The following is a 19,553-nucleotide window of genomic DNA, read 5'->3' on the forward strand; positions in this document are numbered from 1 at the left end:
AACTAACAGAACATGTCTTATCAAACTTCATAGTCCATTTTCTCGGTAAAGACAAAGTTTCATCTTGCTTTTAGCATGAATTCCGCAAAGGTCTTTCGAGTGTCACTCACCTGGTAACCATCATTCGCGAAGTGGAATCTTCACTGGCTAAGGGTGAACATGTCGAAAAGATATTTCTTGACTTCAGCAAAGTATTTGACAACATCTATCTCAGCAAACTGATCTTAAAGTTTCAAAACACTGATCTTCCCGTACAGATTGTGAAATGGATTCAAGCCTATCTTTTTAACCGAAAACAATATGTCCACGTCAACGGCTGCTCATCTAGAATTCTACCTGTTGGCTCTGGGTTCCCGCAAGGAAGTGTCCATGGACCCGTTTTATTTTTAATATATATTATTGATATCATTGGCTCTGCTGAAATTGCATCCGTATGTATGATACTGTTTGCCGATGACTGCGTTCTATTAAAAGCTATTCGTTGTGCCGCTTACCAAATCTCTTTAGACGAAAACCTTACCGCTCTCCACCAGTTTTGCAATTTTTGGTCGATGGAATTAAACAGGGAACCATCGGTCCTCGTTCGGGTAACTAAGAAGAAAGTTGAATTTTCCTAGAAAATCCACGAATGTCCGATAGTTCAGGTCGATGAATACAAATAAACAGGTGTCAGGATAACTAGTCCCTTAAGCTGGACAAGCCACATTAACAAAATTTGCGCATCAGCCCTTCGAAGATTAGGTTCTCTTCGTCATAAGTTAAATACAGCCTCTTCACATGTCCAAATGCTTGCGTACAATACTCTTGAGAAACCAAAGTTGGAATACGGTTGTGTGATATGGGACCCTAACTTGAAAAAAAGACGTGAATAGGCTAGAAACGGTCCAGAGAAAAGCCGTTCGCTTGATATACATTTCATTCCACCGACAAGATTCGCCCCCATCTCTCATGACCGCAAACAACGCTCCGATAATAGAAAGCTGAAGAATTCTTGCCAGACTGCGATTCCTGCTTCTGCTCTGCAATAATCAACTAAGCGTCGATGCCGAACGGTTCATTCATCCAAGTGCGGTTCGTCAAACTCTACACACCCATATTTACAGCCAGGTCCCATACTTGGCACGTATTAACAGTTTTGAGAGCTCGTTTTTCCCGCGCACTGTCTCCCTGTGGACTGCGCTTCCGATAGAAGTCTTTGCTGTTGTTGATGCAAATACATTTCAAGAATGTGTACGGAAAGTCCGTTGTCTTGAATTGATGATGACGGTGATGTCTTGAATTGCCCGTTCAATGATTTCTTCCTCTTTTTGCTACGTTCTTGTTCCAATGCACTTCTGTTTGTTTTGTTTTCGTTTAGTTGCTTGCTCATGTAGCGCTGCATTGCATTTATGCATTTAATCGTGTATGGCCCTCCTGCTTGGTCTTCAAAGGCTGTGGTATGTTTTGAATAAATAAATAAATAAATAAAGGGTGTCAGCTAGGGCTTGTTCTCTTTTCGCTGCCGTATAGGCGTGTTCCTGTTTACTGTGCACGGGGTTGCAGAAAGCCAAGTGCGCTTAGAAGTCTCAGAAGTTTGGGGGAATAAGGTAGCCGCAGCTGGCATCGGAGAAGGTGAATTAGGGGACATGAAACGCCTTTTTCTTGTGACAGTGGGTGTAAGACTGTGTGCGAAGCTTGACCGTTAAGCTATGGGCACCGGGCAGGCTTTAAACTTCCGATTGTTAAAGATCAGGGAGCATGGTCGGGCCGGAGAGGGAGTGAGGGAGGTCGGAGACGTGGCTGCGAGAAAGACAAGGAGAGAAAAACTGAATAACATTATTATTAATAACATTATTAACTAAATAACATTATGACGAGACGCTCAATGCTGAAATGCTTTATGATGAGACCACATGATCAGACCACTCGGCCGTACTCGCTGCCGAGTTTTTAAAGTGTTCTCTTAACCTAGGTTCCCTAGATGAGGGCCGGGCCTGCCGAGGAAGGAAGTTCACTGTGGCACCAATCACACACTCTCTCCTGAGGGATCGCGCCCCCGTAACGTGTTGGCAAAGGGAGGAAGATGCCATCCACGTCGCGCAGACGCTGGGATGTCCACGAGCGGCGTTCCCGCGCATTGCGTTCGAACGTGCGTTCGCACGCGGTACAAGGGAGACGCTCGCTCAAAACTTCATCCGGGTAGACGGACGCGGCTTCCGTGGGTAATAATCCAGGCGTTCACCCAACGTGCGTTTCGGGGCTAGTCGGCGTTCCGCTGCAGCCACGCCGTTTTCTTCCACACGACGAAGGCGAAACGTAACACCATGTATTTTGAGACACCCGTTTTCTCAGCAACTACGCCGCCTAGCTCAGTTGAGACTTTTACTGCCTTATTTCCTTACTTTTTAACTGGTCAAAAGTGTGGCATTGCAGTGATATTTTTAGCTTTGACTGTTTCTTGAAGTCATGTTTCCTTGTTTTCATTTCATAAAACTTCTAAATAGTTCAGCAGCTTGACATCTCTTTGTAGGTAAAACAAAAAAAAGGAAGTGCAACATTTTATACGCGATCCCAAGGCTCTAATAGAAATCTGGCTCCCGTTTGTGTATCTTATTTTTTGCAGTGCAAACGTTTAGTAGTCAACAAAACTGATACACCTCTCCATACAAGCCATATTTTAATGGAGAGTGATAGTACACAGCATCAAGAAAAAAGTTCTTGTCAAAGGTTTTATTGCGTCATATCCTGCGCCTCCGAAGTTGACCGACCTATACGCTGGGCAGCCATAATACTAAGCCCGCTTAAAACCTTTTATTCGTAGCAGAACACAGATAACTTATGAAAAACTGGCAAACAGAATTCGGAAAGAAGCAATCGCTTCACGAATACAGCCAACTACGTTCTGGCTGATAAAATATACATAGTAGTAAGAATTAATTCTAGATGGCGCTTCTAGATGCAAAATTCTAGATGCGAAACGCAAGAGGCGCCCGTGTGCTGTGCGATGTTAATGCACGTTAAAGATCCCCAGGTGGTCTAAATTTTCCCGGAGACCTCCACTACGGCACCTCTTTCTCTCTTTCTTCTTTCACTCCTACCTTCCTCCTTTCCTTTACGACGCGGTTCAGGTGTCCGCCGAGATATGTGAGACAGATACTGCGCCATTTCCTTTCCTCAAAACCAATTTACCAATTTATTTTATCGCTTCACGAATATAGTCAACCACGTTCTGGCTGATATAGCATACATAGCAGTGAGAATAAATTCTAGATGGCGCTGTTCCTCTTCGAGGCCACACTATCATCATCATCAGTTTGAGGCCGAAGGCGACAAGGAAGACACGGCGGTCCAGCACGTGGAGCATTCTTAGTGCGCCAGCACAGCCGGTGCATGCCTAGAGTTCTTCTACATGGTATTCGCCTTTCCAATTTCCGTGAGCCATGGCCAGTTCTAGCGACGTAACAACGGACACGTGGAAAGGTCAGTTAAACTTTGGCAAACCCTGTATATCTACAGGAGATCGAGACAGGTGTTGGCTCACCGCCGACCTGAAGGCATGGAACCGAGTGCTGCACGAACTGGAATGGGCGCTTGTAGAGTTTTCTCCGGGAAAGCTCAGCCTCCGGCACTTGCCGCACGGTGACGTGGACGAGCACAGCACTGGCACAGCACGGAAGGCAGCCTTTCTGATCTCTTGGCTCATCGAACATCACGGCTGCATCACCGAGCTGCGTGTCTGGTGCACCGGTCGTCCTGACAACGACGACGCCCCAGAGGAAGCGGCTGTCCCCATTCGCCTACGCCCACATCCAGGAAAGGGTATACGCCGCCTCGATTTGCAGATGTTCGACTTGAACGTTTCCAGGAGACCGAGCCGCTATTACCTGGAAAAGGAAGACATCGAAGCACTTCGCGGCATCGAAGAACTCAAGATATTCTCTTGCGACGTGAGGCTGGAGCCAGTTCTGGTCAGCCTTGTGGAACACAACTCCAACTCTCTCAGGCTTGTCGAGGTGGTCAACTCGAAACTCTCAAGGAGCATGGTGGATGCCCTACAGCGTGTAGACAAGTGCGAATCGATGACGGTTGGGCTTCGCGAAAGCGACGATGACACCTTCTCGGACACAGATGCCGTGACTCAGCTGGTACAAGGCGTGCTAGGTGTCAAGAAGTTGAGCATTCTGCTACCCAGAAATTCCGACTGCAACATCTCAGGCCTGGCCCAAGCCGTCCAGACCAGCCTGACACTCACCACGTTGGAACTGGCCATCTTTTCTGACAGGAGCTCGCCAATAGAGTTGTTCGCTGCTCTCAAAGTGAACACCAGCGTGAAGATGGCGCGAGTCCACTTCATCGGTCTTGATGCGAGCTGCGGAGAAGCCTTGGTTGAGGCACTGTCCACGAACCGTTCCCTTCTCGACCTGAACTTACACGGTACAGTCACCGACGACTGCATGATCCGAATGGCGGGTGCCCTTAAACAAAACACCTCTCTGGAGAAGCTGCGGTTCACCGTAGCCGTTGAAGGCGTGAACGGCGTCGTGGCTTTGTGCGAAGCGCTTCGAACCAACAAGACATTAAAGAAGCTGGAATTTCCTGCGTTCGACGCTTCCCAGACGGAGAGGTAAGTGAGCAGCAGTCTGCCCCCTATTGATTCGAAAGCATTAAATGGCTTTGTCGCGTCAGCAAAACGTGTCCGCTAATTTTGGTTTGGTTTATGGGATTTAACGTCCCAAAGCGACTAAGGCTATGAGAGACGCCGTAGTGGAGGGCTCCGGAAATTTCAACCACCTGGGGTTCTTTCACTGACATCGCACAGTACACGGGCCTCTAGAATTTCTCCTCCGAAGAAATTCAACCGCTGCGGCCGGGATCGAACCCGCGTCTTTGGGGTCAGCAGCCGAGCACCATAACCACTGAGCCACCGCGGCGGCGCAGATTTTGTCCCCACGATTACGTCATTCTCTTAAGATAAATGTGTGAAAGTTTGGTTGTGACAGTATAAATGTTGCCGTAGAAAAAACTTGGTTGATGAGGTTTAACTAGTCAACTAAACCCGAAAAAACGCGATAAAATATACTTAGACGTCAAAATAGCCATGGACGACAATGTAGTACGTGGACGTCAGAACCATGGACGTCGATACAGTATGTGGACGTTTTGCTTTCGCATTGCTCCAGTGCGAGTCACCGCAGCGATCCCAAAGTTTTTTTTCTTAGAGTAAATGGGCAAATATTAAGGCGGAAGCCTTTAATGTCTCATCGTTGTAAGCAGCAGTTGTCGACAGAAAATGTCACGCTTTTCAATTGGTGGAAACGGTCGTGACGTCACAGTGCGCGAATTTCAAACGGGGCCAATTGCACTTTGGCTAGTAACCATGCAACCAATTGAAGGGATCGTATAGTGATGCTCCAAGTAAGTGGGACTGAGCTTAGTTAATTACTTAATTACTCAATTAGCCTGATTAGCATTACTAGTCAGGCCATATAAATAAATAAAACTGATTAAGAGATTGGTCGAGCTCAGGAATCGAACCCCGGTCTTCGGCGTGAGAGACGAGCATGCTATCCACTCCGCCATGCCAGCTCGATGGTTTGGAATGAACAAAGGCGCGTCTAGTGAATACGGTGTCTTCATTCACTCTCATCCTCCTCCATTCCCTTCCGGCGAGGTTTAGGTGTCCGCCGACAAATGAGAGACAGGTACATTTCCTTTCCTCAAAAACCAATTTACCGACGAGAGAGGCGTAGAACCGAATGGGCGATGGCGTTCTATGGACTCCTTGGCAGCGTTGCAAGACGCTGTCGCGTTCCACTCTTAGGGGCGAAGCTTAACATCTTAACCACACATCAGTGACCACACTTTAGGTCAAAACAGTGCCCCCCCTGAATTTTGAATATGTGAGACAGTTACTGCGTAATTTCCTTTCCTCAAATACACTTTTCATTTTCTTCATTACGGCTCCTCTTTATCTATCTTCTTTCACTCCCACCTCCCTTCCTCTACGGTGCGGTTCAGGTGTCCACCGAGATGACAGAGAATTACTGCGCCATTTCCTTTCCTCAAAACGCGTTGCGTCAAAGGGCAAGGCATCGCGCCGAACTGGTGGTGGCGTTCCGTGGACTCCCTGGCAGCGCTACAACGCGCTGTCGCGTTCCACTCCTAAAAGCGAAGCTTAAGCGTCATTAATTAGCAGTTAATTAGTATTCAGGCATTAATCAGTAATTAAGCATTAATTAGTGATTTGCCATCACTTAGTAATTAGGACTCAATTATATGTGACGCCACCGGTGCCACAGAAACAGCGAAGGTGGTGCGGAAAACGCTTCCGCCTCTACCCACTTTAGACAAAGTGCCCCCTGAATTTTTTCCGCTTACTGCGATCATTATTTTGCCATGGACGCAGCGTGAAATTAGTTTGCTACCTGTGGTAATTTAGCGGCCTTCAATTATCCGTTTCTTGACTGACAAGATTAAATTTTGAATGCGTCCGTTTCATTACCGCTCCTCCAAATCTGTCGCGTTAGAAACCCGCTAAAAAATAAGCGAAGACATTCACGTCTAATTTTATCATCCCCAACCTAAATTGTTGCAGACTGAGGCACCTATAATTGGTCGGAGAGCTTCACGGAAAATGCGTCAAAGAAATGACGTCACATTGCTAATTTATCGAGGGCTCTCAATGTGGAAGTGGCTCGTTACCTTCATTTACAGATTTCTCTGAAACGCAGAAACGTTTCAGCGCAGAAAAAAACTTAGCGAGTCTTCCCGAGTAAGAATCTATTCGTCTTGCTTAGTTTCATATTTCCCTCTAGTGCCCATTTAAAGGTCGCTCCTCATCTAATTAGTGCTGTATCAGCCCACACTAAAGAACCTCTTGTGGTCTACATTTATCGAGAGCACTGCACTGCGACGCGCACCATATACTCCGCGCAGCCTTGGAACTTTAAATCAAACACTAAATGCCTATTCATAGCGCACCCATTGTTCCCCTTTATGTCAGCTGGGAATAAGATTCTTGCACCTTCCAAAAACCGTGCGGCATGCTTCTGCGTCTTCTCAGGGCAGCGTTGGCGGAGACGTTGGCGCACTGTGACGGCTACAGACGAGTGCTGCTACCCCTGACGGAGCCCGACCTTCCAGCGTTGTCGGCTCTCCTGCCCCGCCCCACGTCATGCCCACAAGAGCTTGACCAGATTCCCATCTGCAGCGCCTCTGATGAGAACCTCCAGCTTCTTTTCAATGCCCTAACGTCCTCCGGTTGCCGAGTGGAGAGGCTCAGCATCTCCATCAGCGAAGATCCGGGGCCAAAAAAGGTAGCGGCACTGGCCAAAATGCTGAGTGCCAACCGATCCATCAGACAAATGTATATCATCATGCATAGCGACAGAGGCCAGTTTGTCCCGGAGCTCCTGGAGGCCCTAGAGGCCAACAACAACATAAACGAACTGGGCATTTCAAGCTGCGCTATGCGAATGCACACGGTCGTAGCGCTGTCCGATTTCTTCGCCCGCAACAGAACAATTACAACGTTCCGGCTGTCCATCATACGGATGGAGCTGGAGCAGTTCGAGCAAGTGCTGGCTCCCGGTCCGTTCGTGGAAGTCATGTCCCAGGGAATGGCGATGAACCCTGTCATCCTGGAATTCGGCGGAGCGTCCGGGTATCAACTCAGCCGCACCTGTTACTCAATTTTTGAGACGCTGCGCAGTAACCGGGCCACTTTGAATCGTGCTACGGATTTCGTTCTCTTGGACGGCAAGGACAGACTGGGCGCGCAGGCTTTCCAGGTCTTCTTTGGGAGACCTTGCCTCGTTGAACACGTGATGAAGACTTCTGGCCAATCGGAGCACGAGGCACTGCTGGCAATAGCCTCAGCGCAGAACTTTTTGCTGGACAACTACTTCGTAATCACTGGCATTGTTGAGCGCTGTGTAGTGTGCTACCCTGCAGACAAGGGTACTCAGTGCGATGAGCTCAACGCTGACTGTTGGCGTGCCATTGCTCGTCATCTGAAGGTAGCTGACGTGTTAAGCTAACTTCGCCTCCCTCGTCTTCTCGGCCAAAGAGAACTCCAAGGTTTCATAAGGCAGTGCGAGGGTTTATATTCTGCTCCTATTTCCGCAATAGTCCAGCCCTTTCTGTGACAGCGCGTGCCGAGTTTAAAAGGCTTTTTGTTCTTGCAAAACTGCGACTGCAGCGCAAGAAGTGACGAAATTGTGAACTCCTGTGACGGTACTCAATGAGGCTTATTTCTGATGTTTTTACACAAAGAGTAAATCCATGAAAATTGAGTCAGCGTGGCTTCTTTCCTTTGTCTTTACGGTATCTCTACGTCGGACCACAAACAACGGAACTTGTTTTGTTCGCCTTCCTCTATTACGTGGCGCTTTTGTTCCTAGCAACCACTGGTGGGGAAGATTAAAACGCATTTACATCCTAAGCACCTAAGCGGGAGGGGCGGGGTTCAATGAAATGAAGGCTGGCGCAACAAGGACACTACAGAAAGAGACTAGAAAGAGACACCACATGCGCACCCTACCAACTGTTTATTATACGGAAAGGTGGCATATTTAAACATACAGCTCAAGCATGAGACTCATTGCATTATCGCTCTGAACCCAACACGTGGTAAAGAAGCAGCAACGTCAAGCAAAAACAGACGAGAAACCTTTAACCCCTGCAGATAAACTAACAGATTCTGATAAAAGAAGAGGAGGCCATCTCTTAGCTTTTGCTAAGTTTCAAACAGTCGTAGGAAAAGCAGAGTCATACGTGAGAAGCAAAAGCAGTCAGGAATCAAACACCAAAAAGAAAAGTAAGAAACAAATGACAATCGTAGCAAAATCAGTCAAACATGTGAAGCAAAAGCAGTCAGAACCCGAAAAACAACAAAAAGGAAAAAACAAAAACAAAACCAATAACAAAATTAACAACCTACCTAAACAAACAACAGACAACCGCTAGAAATGCAGGGCTGAAAAGTCGCATGACAAAAAACTGTCAAGAAAGGACACTTCATTTCGACGGAGGGATACCGAAGTGTCGCTAACACAAATGGGTTCAATCCTTAGCGCCTCCGGGCATCCACCGGAAATACGGTAGGTACAAGGTTTCCCTTGGTTCTTTGCTCGGCTTCCGTGGGGCGAAACGCTATAAAAGTGGGTACTTGGCCCAATCTCGTCTAGAAGAAAAGCTGGGGGACCACTTAAGCTCCGCCTTTAAGGGTACGATGGGACAGCATTAATGAGTCTCGTCAGCGGTTTCACTTGATCTCATTAGCGTATTACTCCATCACGTGCTCAACTAATTTACTAATCATATGACAATAATGTGACGAGACAAGCATACAGTCGTTCACGTAAACTCGCCCCTCACCAACATGCACTTTGCTACTCGCCTAATCACTACTCCGTTAATTAGTGCCTCTCAAATCACACACTCACACTCACATTAGCAAATAGTCGTAAGCTGCCATATTATCTGAAAGTCCACACGACATACATATGAAACCTCGCTTCGACCAAGCCGTACTAACGTTCTGTGTCTTCCCCGAGCCAATATATCGATCTCTGAATAGTGCAGGCCAAGTAGGAAATGTTTTAAAGAGAGTACGGAAAATGGTGGTGCCAGCGGGTGTGAAGACGTTTTTCTTCAGTTGCACACTGGTACGTTGCGCCGATTTATGCGCAGTTTATATCGGTGGCGCCTGACGTCACTCTCGATGGCCTAGCTTGATATCCGATCACTGTTGACGATAAACGTGGCGGTGGCGGGGCTGTGGGGACAGCGGTGCAGATGTGTAGGTTATCCGGTTGGTCCTCGGGTACGGATGGTAGGTGTTATGTTTTAGTAAAAGTTTATTGACGTTACATACTACAAGCCAGAGCGGCCATGGCGAGTTCCCGCGCTCTTTGTCTCTGCCCAGTTCCCCCAGTGTCCAAGCCCTGGACACCCACACAGATACTGCACAGCACACATAGGGGGTGCTATCTACTGGTTTAAAAATGTCATACATAACAAGCCCCTTTTTAAAAAAACAAAAAGTTCACAACACAAGGCGGTGTTCAGGCTTTCTGGGTTTTGTCATTCACGAAATCTTGCTGGCTTAACTACCCGCCGACCTGTGCGAGTATGGTACACGCCAGAAGAAACTGCTCGTGGAGGTGATGATGCTGCTGGTGTGGGGGATGTTGGTGAAGCCAGCTGAGCCGGTGGAGGCTGAGGTGATGCAGGCTGAGGCCATGGATGGTCAGAGGATGGAGTTATGTCATAGTTCTCTGGAGAAGCCAGTGGCACTGGAGCAATGCCAAATAAAGGTCTAATGTGGTAACGGTTCCGACGATATATGGCACCTTCTGGTGTGACGATCAGATATGATCGGTGCTGCGGGCCAACTCTGTGTATACTTCCACGCATCCACTGACCTTGGCGTCTGAACCACACCTTCTGTTTTTCCTTCAACACAGACAACGGCTTTGTTCTTCTGTCACCGTGGCGATGCTGTCGTTTTTGGTGAACACGAAGGCGGCTTCTTGCGTCGGCACAGTTGTACTGCGGTTGGAGCTGGACAGGATGTATAGGTACTCTTGTACGCATTTTCCTGCCCATTAGGAGTTCGGCTGGTGTCTTAAGCCCATCCATTGGTGTACTTCGAGCATCCATCAGGACCACAAAAAGATCCTTTCCATCTTGCAATGCCTTTAGAAGGCAGTGTTTTATTGTTTGTATGGACCTTTCTGCCAGTCCATTAGACCTTGGGTAATAGGGAGAACTAGGGTTGTATGTGATGTCCCAAGAAGCGAGAAACTCCTGGAACTGGGTCGCATTGAATGGAGGTCCATTGTCACATACGAGTTCTTCTGGGATGCCGAAACGGGCAAATACTGCTTCGAGAGCAGTGATAATGGCTTCAGTGCTTGTTGATGCTATTTGTTGCACCTCCACATACTTGCTGAAGTAGTCGACAATTAGCAGGTAGGTAGATCTGTTGAAATGAAAGAGGTCCATTGCAACCTTCTGCCACGGACGATCGGGCAAAACACGCTCAGCCAGGGGTTCATACTGGTTTTGTCGCTGGTGTCGCTGGCAGTGATGACAACGTTTGATCATCTCCTCAATGTCTGCGTTCATGGACGGCCAATATAGGCTTTCTCGAGCCTTATTCTTGCATGAAACTATGCCACGGTGTGCTTCGTGAAGTCTCAGTAAGGCATCTTGCTGACATGAGACAGGCAAGACAAGTCGCTGCCCTCTCAATATAAGGCCATCACATACGTGTAGTTCATCTTTGCAATGAGCAAAAGGTTTCACTGCTGTTGGGAGCAATGTGTCACGTGTAGGCCAACCTTCTTTGATGTGTTTCAACACCTGTTGCAAAGTGCTGTCCTCAACAGTTGCTTTTCGGATATGTTCCAGCTTTGACGTTGAAGCGTTGACTACCGCACAACTAGCCAGGCACTAAGCAGGTTCATACTCCTGCAGAGAACTTGCACTGTCAGGCGCTCGTGAGAGTGCATCAGCTACTATGAGTTCTTTCCCTGGAACATATGTTAGCTGAACATCATACCGCTGGAGTCTGAGTAGAAGACACTGAAGCCTTGGGGTTATCGTGTCAAAGTCCTTTTGTTGCAGACCAATCAGAGGCTTGTGGTCAGTTTGTACCACAACACTCCGTCCATATGTGTAAAAATGGAAACGTTCACAGGCAAAGACTATAGCGAGCAGCTCTTTTTCGATCTGGGCATATTTTTGCTCTGCCAACGTGAGTGCAGCTGAGGCATAGGCTACCGGATGATTTTCCTGTAGGAGTACCGCACCAACTCCGTATGAGCTTGCATCCGCTGAGACCACAACCTCCTTTGATTTGTCAAAGAAGTGAAGGACAGGGGTCTTAGAGATGAGGTGCTTGATTCTGCTGAACTCTCGAGTCAGGTTGTCATCCCAGTGCCAAGGAACGTCATTCTTTAACAGCTGCCTGAGACATGTAGTTTCCTTTGATGCATTTGGCACAAACTTGGTAAGGTAAGTCACCATACCCAAAAATCGGAGGAGTTCAGTCTTGTTTGTTGGCACTGGCATTGCTAAGATAGCACTCACTTTTGCAGCATCTGCTTGCAGACCCTCTGAAGTGATCTGATGTCCCAGGAACTGAAGACTAGGCTGTGCTAGCTGACCCTTCTTCTCATTAAGCTTGAGATTGTGTTTGCGAGCTGTTAACATGACGAGCTGCAGCTGCTCCATGTGTTGCTTCATAGTCTTGGACGCTATCAGAATGTCATCAAAGTATGGGTAAACACCCTCAATGTTTGCAAACATATCATCCATGCAACGCTGCAAAAGTTCTGGAGCATTTTTCAGTCCAAATGGTAGCTGCAGGAAATGGTACCTGCCCCAAGGGGTTGCGAACGTACACAGGTAAGAGCTTTCTTCAGAGAGAGTAAGCTGCCAGAATGCAGATTTGGCATCAAGCAGGCTGAATACAGTGCACCCACATAAATGAGCAAACAGTTCCTCTTGTGTTGGTATACGGTAGTGCTGGCACTTGATAGCACTGTTTAGATGCCTGGGATCGAGGCAGATTCGTAAGCTGCCGTCTTTCTTGGGTACAATTACCAATGGGTTCACCCAGTCAGTTGGCTTCGTGACTTTTGTGATGATAGCATCCTGCTCCATCTTCTCGAGCTCTGCTTTAACTTTGTCTTGAATGGCCAAAGGGATCTTGCGTGGTGCTGCAATAGTAGGAGTTGCATTATCTTGCAGCACAATGCTGACAGTTTCTGGAAGCTGGCCAATCCCAGTGAACACATCTTTGAAGTCCTTAATGATGTCTTGAGCTGTGACATCGTCAGAACCACGCTGAGGAGTACCGGCTGCATTTCCTGAAGAGGCGAGATGATGAAGTCGACGAATCAGCTGTAGCTGCTGGCATGCCTCAGCACCAAGCACAGGGGTCACATCAAGGTCTACGACAAGGTACTGCAAGTTACAGCTGAGGTTTTGTGTTTTTGTCTGCAGAGTGCACTCACCGCTGACCGGCAGTCGATCATCTGTATACGTAGACACCCTGACTGATGCAAGTCGGATGCAGCATTGGTTGATCACTCCACTGTTGAAGCACATGCTTTGGAAGAATGTTCACGTCAGCCCCGGTATCAAGCTTAAACGTCACCTTGTGGTTGTGGACGACGAGTGTAGCTGTCCAGTCCGATGTTTTGACAGTACTGCCCGCTGTCAGCTCCCCAAGAAAGAAGTCATCCCGGTCAAGCGTCGACACGTTGTGCGGTGGTCTAGTCTGCGTCTGTTGATCATCACAGTCAGCTGGTCTAGCTGGTCTTGCTCTCCTCTGACGGCACATAACTGCAAAATGTCCAAACTTGCCACAGCGAAAACAGTGCGTTCCATACGCCGGACAGTTGCGCGGCGGATGATTGCTCCCACATCTCGAGCATGAGAGTGTAGTCGGGGTCGGCGTGCGGTCTTGTTGCGGCGGTGGTGGACGTCGGTCATTTACGGGCTGGTGGCGTTGAAAATTATCGACCCGCCGACTGTTGCAGCGAAGTGCGTCGACCTCTATCTTTGGTTCAGGCGCCTGAAGATCTTGCAAGTGCTTTTTTTGAAATCTCGGCAGCTTTGCAGATTGTGATGATGCGTTCCAACGTTAAGTCGTTTTCGCGGAACAGACGCTCCCGAAGCGCAGAGTCCCGAATGCCCACGATGATTCGATCACCAATCAGCCGATCCGCTACGCTGCCAAAATTGCAGCGCTTGGCTTGAATTCGCAGTTCAACTACGAAGTCGTCAATTGACTGTCCCACCTGCTGGGTCATGGAGTTGAAAATGGCTTATAAAGGGCGTCGAACTTGTCAAGAATGTACTCGACTTCATCCACTGGTTGTCCGTCTGGTTGCGTAGGAGGCGGCGGGAACGTTTGATATATTCGTCGTGCTTGTGGGCCAAGAACGTGCAGAAGTAAGGCTTTCCTAGCTGCGTTTGGCTTTCTTCCCAGGTCGTCGCTGGGTCGTCTGTCGGCTCAAACGGTGGCGGTTGCTGCAGAAATACGCCTGCCATGTTGCGCTGCTTGCTGCGGAGTCGTTGCGGAGACTAGGCGTTCACTTTCACTTCTGACACCATGTTATGTTTTAGTAAAAAGTTTAATGACGTTACGTACTACAAGCCAGACCGGCCACGGCGAGTTCCCGCGCTCTTTCTCTCTGCCCAGTTCCCCCAGTGTCCAAGCCCTGGACACCCACACAGATACTGCACAGCACACATAGGGGGCGCTATCTACTGGTTTAAAAATGTCATACATAACAGTAATTAAGTAGGCAACCCACGAAAGTGCACAGCAACGGGTGAGCTGCTGACGGAGGTCTCCCGAGGTGGAAGCTTCCGTCCGCGCGCAGCAAGGCGCCCTCAAAGGAAGACGACAGCCCAAAATGGACGACAGTCTGCGTGAAGAACATGGGAGCCATGTGAGTACGATGCATCAAAGCGCTGCCGAGTCCTTTATGCTATTTCCATTACCGTTCCACGAAGTAGGCACTCCAGGTAGTCTCTTTGTTTCAAGCGTATTCATTGTTTTATTTGTAATCGTGTGAATGTGCTCCGCTCGTCTAAACTGTCGCTATGTCTAGGGGTGCTGAGGGCTGACAAGAAGTTTGCATACGGCTTTAACTTCAACCTCTTCATTTCTGAAAAATGGAAGCAACAAAGAAAGAAGAACTTATTTGTTTCAGTTATCACTGAGGTACTGTGTTGTTCCAGACGATTGGCGACTAGCCCGGGTAATTTCAGTTTTCAATAAAGGTGTGGCACCACAGGGACAGAGACAGAGTGACAACAACACAGGTGCTCCTGATCGGTTACGTTCGTTGGTGACTTATTTCTCGACGAACGGTTTGAGAGCCATGACCTCGGACAAAGAAGGTTTTTTTGTGGTTATCCCCAAAGGCCTGTTTTTTGAGAAGTCCGGCAAGGCAGTTGAAAAGTGTTTCACTTGACTCTCTGTAAAACCCTCTGCTGTGAAGAAGAGGGCGCTGAAATTGCTTGGTGACCTCAACCTTGGGCGTTTAGCCTCGGCCGTTAATGGGGCGCGAGAGAGTAAGCTCAGCGTTTTCTTTACTGCAAAAACGCATAAGCCGGAAGGCCCCTTCCGGGTTGCGTGTTCGCCAAATGCAGCCGGTACAGCCAGCGATGACAGCGCCGCCCACCGGCAGGTAGCAACCATTAAGGCTCGTTATAAATATTCATTCAGAACAACGGCTTGACGTCGCCGCTATGGCGCAGTGGATTAGAGGCAGGTGTTGCGTATGGAAGGTCGGCCGTTCGACTCCGCTCTCTGTACTGTAATTTTATTGTTTTTCTTTTAATTTCATTTCTTAATTTTCTTCCCTTTTAGGTCGCACATCGTGATGCTGAGTGCCATATAACGCCTTTTAAGCATTATTTAGGGAATAATTACCCCTTTTAGGTAAGCCGTTGTGACAATCTTCAGTCACCGTGATCAATTCATCGTGGTTTCAAGCCTTGTGGCTGTACAGGCTGCAGTTGGCGAATACGCTTCCGGGTTATCGTTTCAGAACGCGATACTTGGCAGCATGAAGTGTCAGGCTTTCTGCAGGGGCACCTGAAGTCGTTGGACATTGCGGATCCTTTCCTGATCCCCAGTTCTGGAACGGTAGTTGAGTTTTTGAAGCGTAATAATCCGCGCGGTGGTTCAGCGTTCAGTATTGATGTTGAGGACTTATTTTACTCGCTTCCGTATGTGCAACTTTTGAAATGTGTCAAGGATTCTATAACGCAACAGAACGATGAAGTTGCCTTTATTTCCAGGTGCGGGATTTGGGTCGATAGTTTCCTTGAGCTTCTGGCTGTTTATTTGAACTCGACTTTTACTGGCTGGAACAATGACGTGTACATACAAAAATCTGGTATCTGTATCGGGTCAAGAGTTGCTCCGGTTCTGAGCGATATTTTTCTGTGCGCGGTTGATAGGTGCCTGGAGCGTGATTTGGAAGGAATGGTGACAAAAGTTTTCCGTTATGTTGACCATTTTATAGTTTTTGTGGACTGTCGTGACACCACCCGGCCAATGGTCGATGTTTTGAAGGTGTTCAAAGAAAGAGGACGTGGCCTGAATTTTACGTGTGAAGCTCTCGAAAATGGACGCATTCAGTTTTTGGACCTTTCCTTGTTTTTCGAGGGCAACCATGTGTGCTGGTCGTTTTCACCAAGGCCAAAGAAACCGTTGTTGAATATTTCTTCCGGCCATTCGAAGTTGATTAAGAATGGCATTGCGTTGAATGCATTAAATTCGGCTTTCACAAAGTCCTGTTTCCATCGGATGGACAAAGCGTTCGCTGATCAGGTCGCTAGACTAAAAAACGCGGGGTTCCCAGCCTCTGTGCTGGCTTCGGTGTCGCACCGGATGCTTACGGCACAGAAACAAACTGCAAAGGGAACTAGGTCGCATGAAGAGAGCGCACAGGGAAGGAAAAAGCTCGCCTGCATCCCTTACATACATGGTGTGTCTCACAGCCTTAAAAAGGTGGCTCGCCGTTATGAGGTGGACTTGGTATTTTCAGCCAAGAATAAGGTAGGGCGGATATGTGCTGCCATTGAGAGGTGTGACGCACCGCGGGAGAAAAGGAACGCTTGTGGGGTGAAGCACTCCAACCCGTTTGTGGACTGTGCTTGCGGTGTGGTGTATTCCATTCCCCTAACATGCGGTCGGCACTACACGGGGCAGACGGGACGCTGTCTAAATGTACGCCTCCAGGAGCACGCCAGGTCAATTGACGGGGGTTCGGGGACGCACCTGACTAAGCATGTAAAAAGCCACAAGTGTGCCCCGTTGTTCAAGGAAACGCGCGTTCTCTGGAAGCATAAAGATAAGACTTCCCGGGAGATTATGGAGGCCTTCCGCATAAGGAAGTCAGCAGATGTATGCGTGAGTTTGCCATCCTTGCTGCTGCTGGACGCCGAGGTTGATTACCTTCAAAGAATACTAAACCATGATAACAGGTAGATTCGTCGTGATTTAACGTGTGTTCTTGACTGTAACCTTTGTAACCGTGTTATGACTGTGCATGTGACCATAGGTTTTGGCTATATATTCTTTGTGTTTTCAATCACCAGTATGAATTCGTACCAACTCGCCCAATTTTCAACCGTTTTGAACTTTTCAATAAAGGTGACTGTCTTGATGTTCGTAAATAAACTAACAGAACATGTCTTATCAAACTTCATAGTCGATTTTCTCGATAAAGGCAGTTTTATCTTGCTTCTAGCATGAATTCCGCAAAGCTCTTTCGACTGTCACTCAGCTGGTAACCATCATTCGCGAAGTGGCATCTTCAATGAATAAAAGTGAACATGTCGAAATGATATTTCTTGACTTCAGCAAAGTATTTGACCACATCTATCTCAGCAAACTAATCATAAAGTTAGAAGACACTGATCTTCCCGTACAGATTGCGAAATGGATTCTAGCCTATCTTTTTTAACCGAAAACAATTTGTCCACGTCAACGGCTGCTCATCTAGAATTCTACCTGTCGGCTCAGGGTTCCCCCAAGGAAGTGCCCTTGGACCCGTTTTATATTTAATATACATTATTGATATCGTTGCCTCCGTTGAAATCGCATCCGTAAGTATGAGACTGTTTGCCGATGACTGCGTTCTATTAAAAGCTATTCGTTGTGCCGCTTACCAAATCTCTTTAGACGAAAACCTTACCGCTCTCCACCAGTTTTGCAATTTTTGGGCGATGCAATTAAACAGTGAACAATCGGTCGTCGTTCGGGTAACTAACAAGAAAGTTGAATTTTCCTAGAAAATCCACGAATGTCCGATAGTTCAGGTCGATGAATACAAAGAAACGGGTGTCAGGATAACTAGTCGCTTAAGCTGGACAAGCCACATTTACAAAATTTGCGCATCAGCCCTTCGAAGATTAGGTTTCCGTCATAAGTTAAAGACAGCCCCTTCACATGTCCAAATGCTTGCGTACAATACACTTGAGAAACCAAAGTTGGAATACGGTTGTGTGATATGGGACCCTAACTTGAAAAAAAAGACGTGAATAGGCCAGAAACGGTCCAGACAAAAGCCGTTCGTTTGATATACATTTCATTCCACCGACAAGATTCGCCCCCATCTCTGCTCATGACCGCAAACAACGCTCCGACATTAGAAAGCTGAAGAATTCTTGCCAGACTACGATTCCTGGTTCTGCTCTGCAATGATCAACTAAGCGTCGATTCCGTACTATTCATTCATCCAAGTGCGGTTCGTCAAACTCTACACACCCATATTTACAGCCTGGTCCCATTCTTTGCACGTATTAACAGTTTTGAGAGCTCGTTTTTCCCGCGCACTATCTCCCTGTGGAATGCGCTCCCGATAGAAGTCTTTGCTGCTGTTGATGCAAATACATTTGAAGAATGCGCACGGTCAAGTCCGTTGTCTTGAATTGATGGTGACGGTGATGTCTTGAATTGCCCGTTCAATGATTTCTTCCTCTTTTTGCTACGTTCTTGTTCCAATGCACTTCTGTTTGTTTTGTTTTCGTTTAGTTGTTTGCTCATGTAGCGCTGCTTCGCATTTATGTATTTAATCATGTATGGCCCTCCTGCTTGGTCTTCAATGGCTGCAGTACGTTTCATATAAATAAATAAATAAATAAATAAATAAATAAATAAATAAATAAATAAATAAAGGGTGTCCGCTAGAGCTTGTTCTCTTTTCGCTGCCGTATAGGCATGTTCCTGTTTACTATGCACGGGGTGGCAGAAAGCCAAGTGCGCTTAGAAGTCTCAGAAGTTTGGAGGGATAAGGCAGCCGCAGCTGGCATCGGAGAAGGTGAATTAGGGGACATGAAACACCTTTTTCTTGTGACAGTGGGTGTAGTTAGGCTGTGTGCGAAACGCACACTGAAGCTTGACCGTTATGCTATGGGCACCGGGCTGGCTTTAAACTTCCCATGTATTTTGAGACATTCGTTTTCTCAGCAACTACGCCACCTAGCTCAGTTGAGATTTTTACTGCCTTATTTCCTTATTTTTTAACTGGACAAAAGTGTGGCATTGCGGTGATATTTTTAGTTTTGACTGTTTCTTGAAATCATAACTTTTTCCTTGTTTTCCTTTCTTAAAACTTCTAAAATAATAGTTCAGTAGCTTGGCATCTCTTTGTAGGTAAAACAAAAAAAAAAGAAGTGCTACATTTTATACGCGATCCCAAGGCTCTAATACAAATCTGGCTTCCGTTTGTGTATCTTATTTTTTGCAGTGCAAATGTTTAGTAGTGAACATAACCGATACACCTCTCCGTACAAGCCATATTTTAAGGAAAAGTGATAGTACAGAGCATCAAGAAACACGTTCTTGTGAAAGGGTTTATTGCGTCATATCCTGCGCCTCCGCAGTTGACCGACCTATACGCTCGGTAGTCATCATACTAAGCCCACTTAAAACCTTTTCTTCGTAGCAGAACACAGATAACTGATGAGAAATTGGCAGACAAAATTCGGAAGGAAGCAATCGCTTCACGAATATAGCCAACCACGTTCTG

General features: G+C 47.2%; 1 protein-coding gene across 1 annotated transcript; it reads left to right on the forward strand.

Moving 5' to 3' along the window:
- The first annotated feature begins 3,036 nt into the window (after positions 1 to 3,036).
- On the forward strand, positions 3,037 to 8,273 carry LOC149328609 (uncharacterized). Its single transcript, XM_089560870.1, has 2 exons — positions 3,037 to 4,603; positions 7,043 to 8,273. The coding sequence occupies exons 1-2, from the start codon at positions 3,420 to 3,422 to the stop codon at positions 8,016 to 8,018; spliced, it is 2,160 nt and encodes a 719-aa protein (XP_089416996.1). The 5' UTR covers positions 3,037 to 3,419; the 3' UTR covers positions 8,019 to 8,273.
- Positions 8,274 to 19,553: the final 11,280 nt, after the last annotated feature.

The sequence above is a fragment of the Amblyomma mixtum genome, chromosome 9 (assembly GCF_055824585.1).
Source record: "Amblyomma mixtum isolate Tamu chromosome 9, ASM5582458v1, whole genome shotgun sequence".
Lineage (NCBI taxonomy): Eukaryota > Metazoa > Arthropoda > Arachnida > Ixodida > Ixodidae > Amblyomma > Amblyomma mixtum.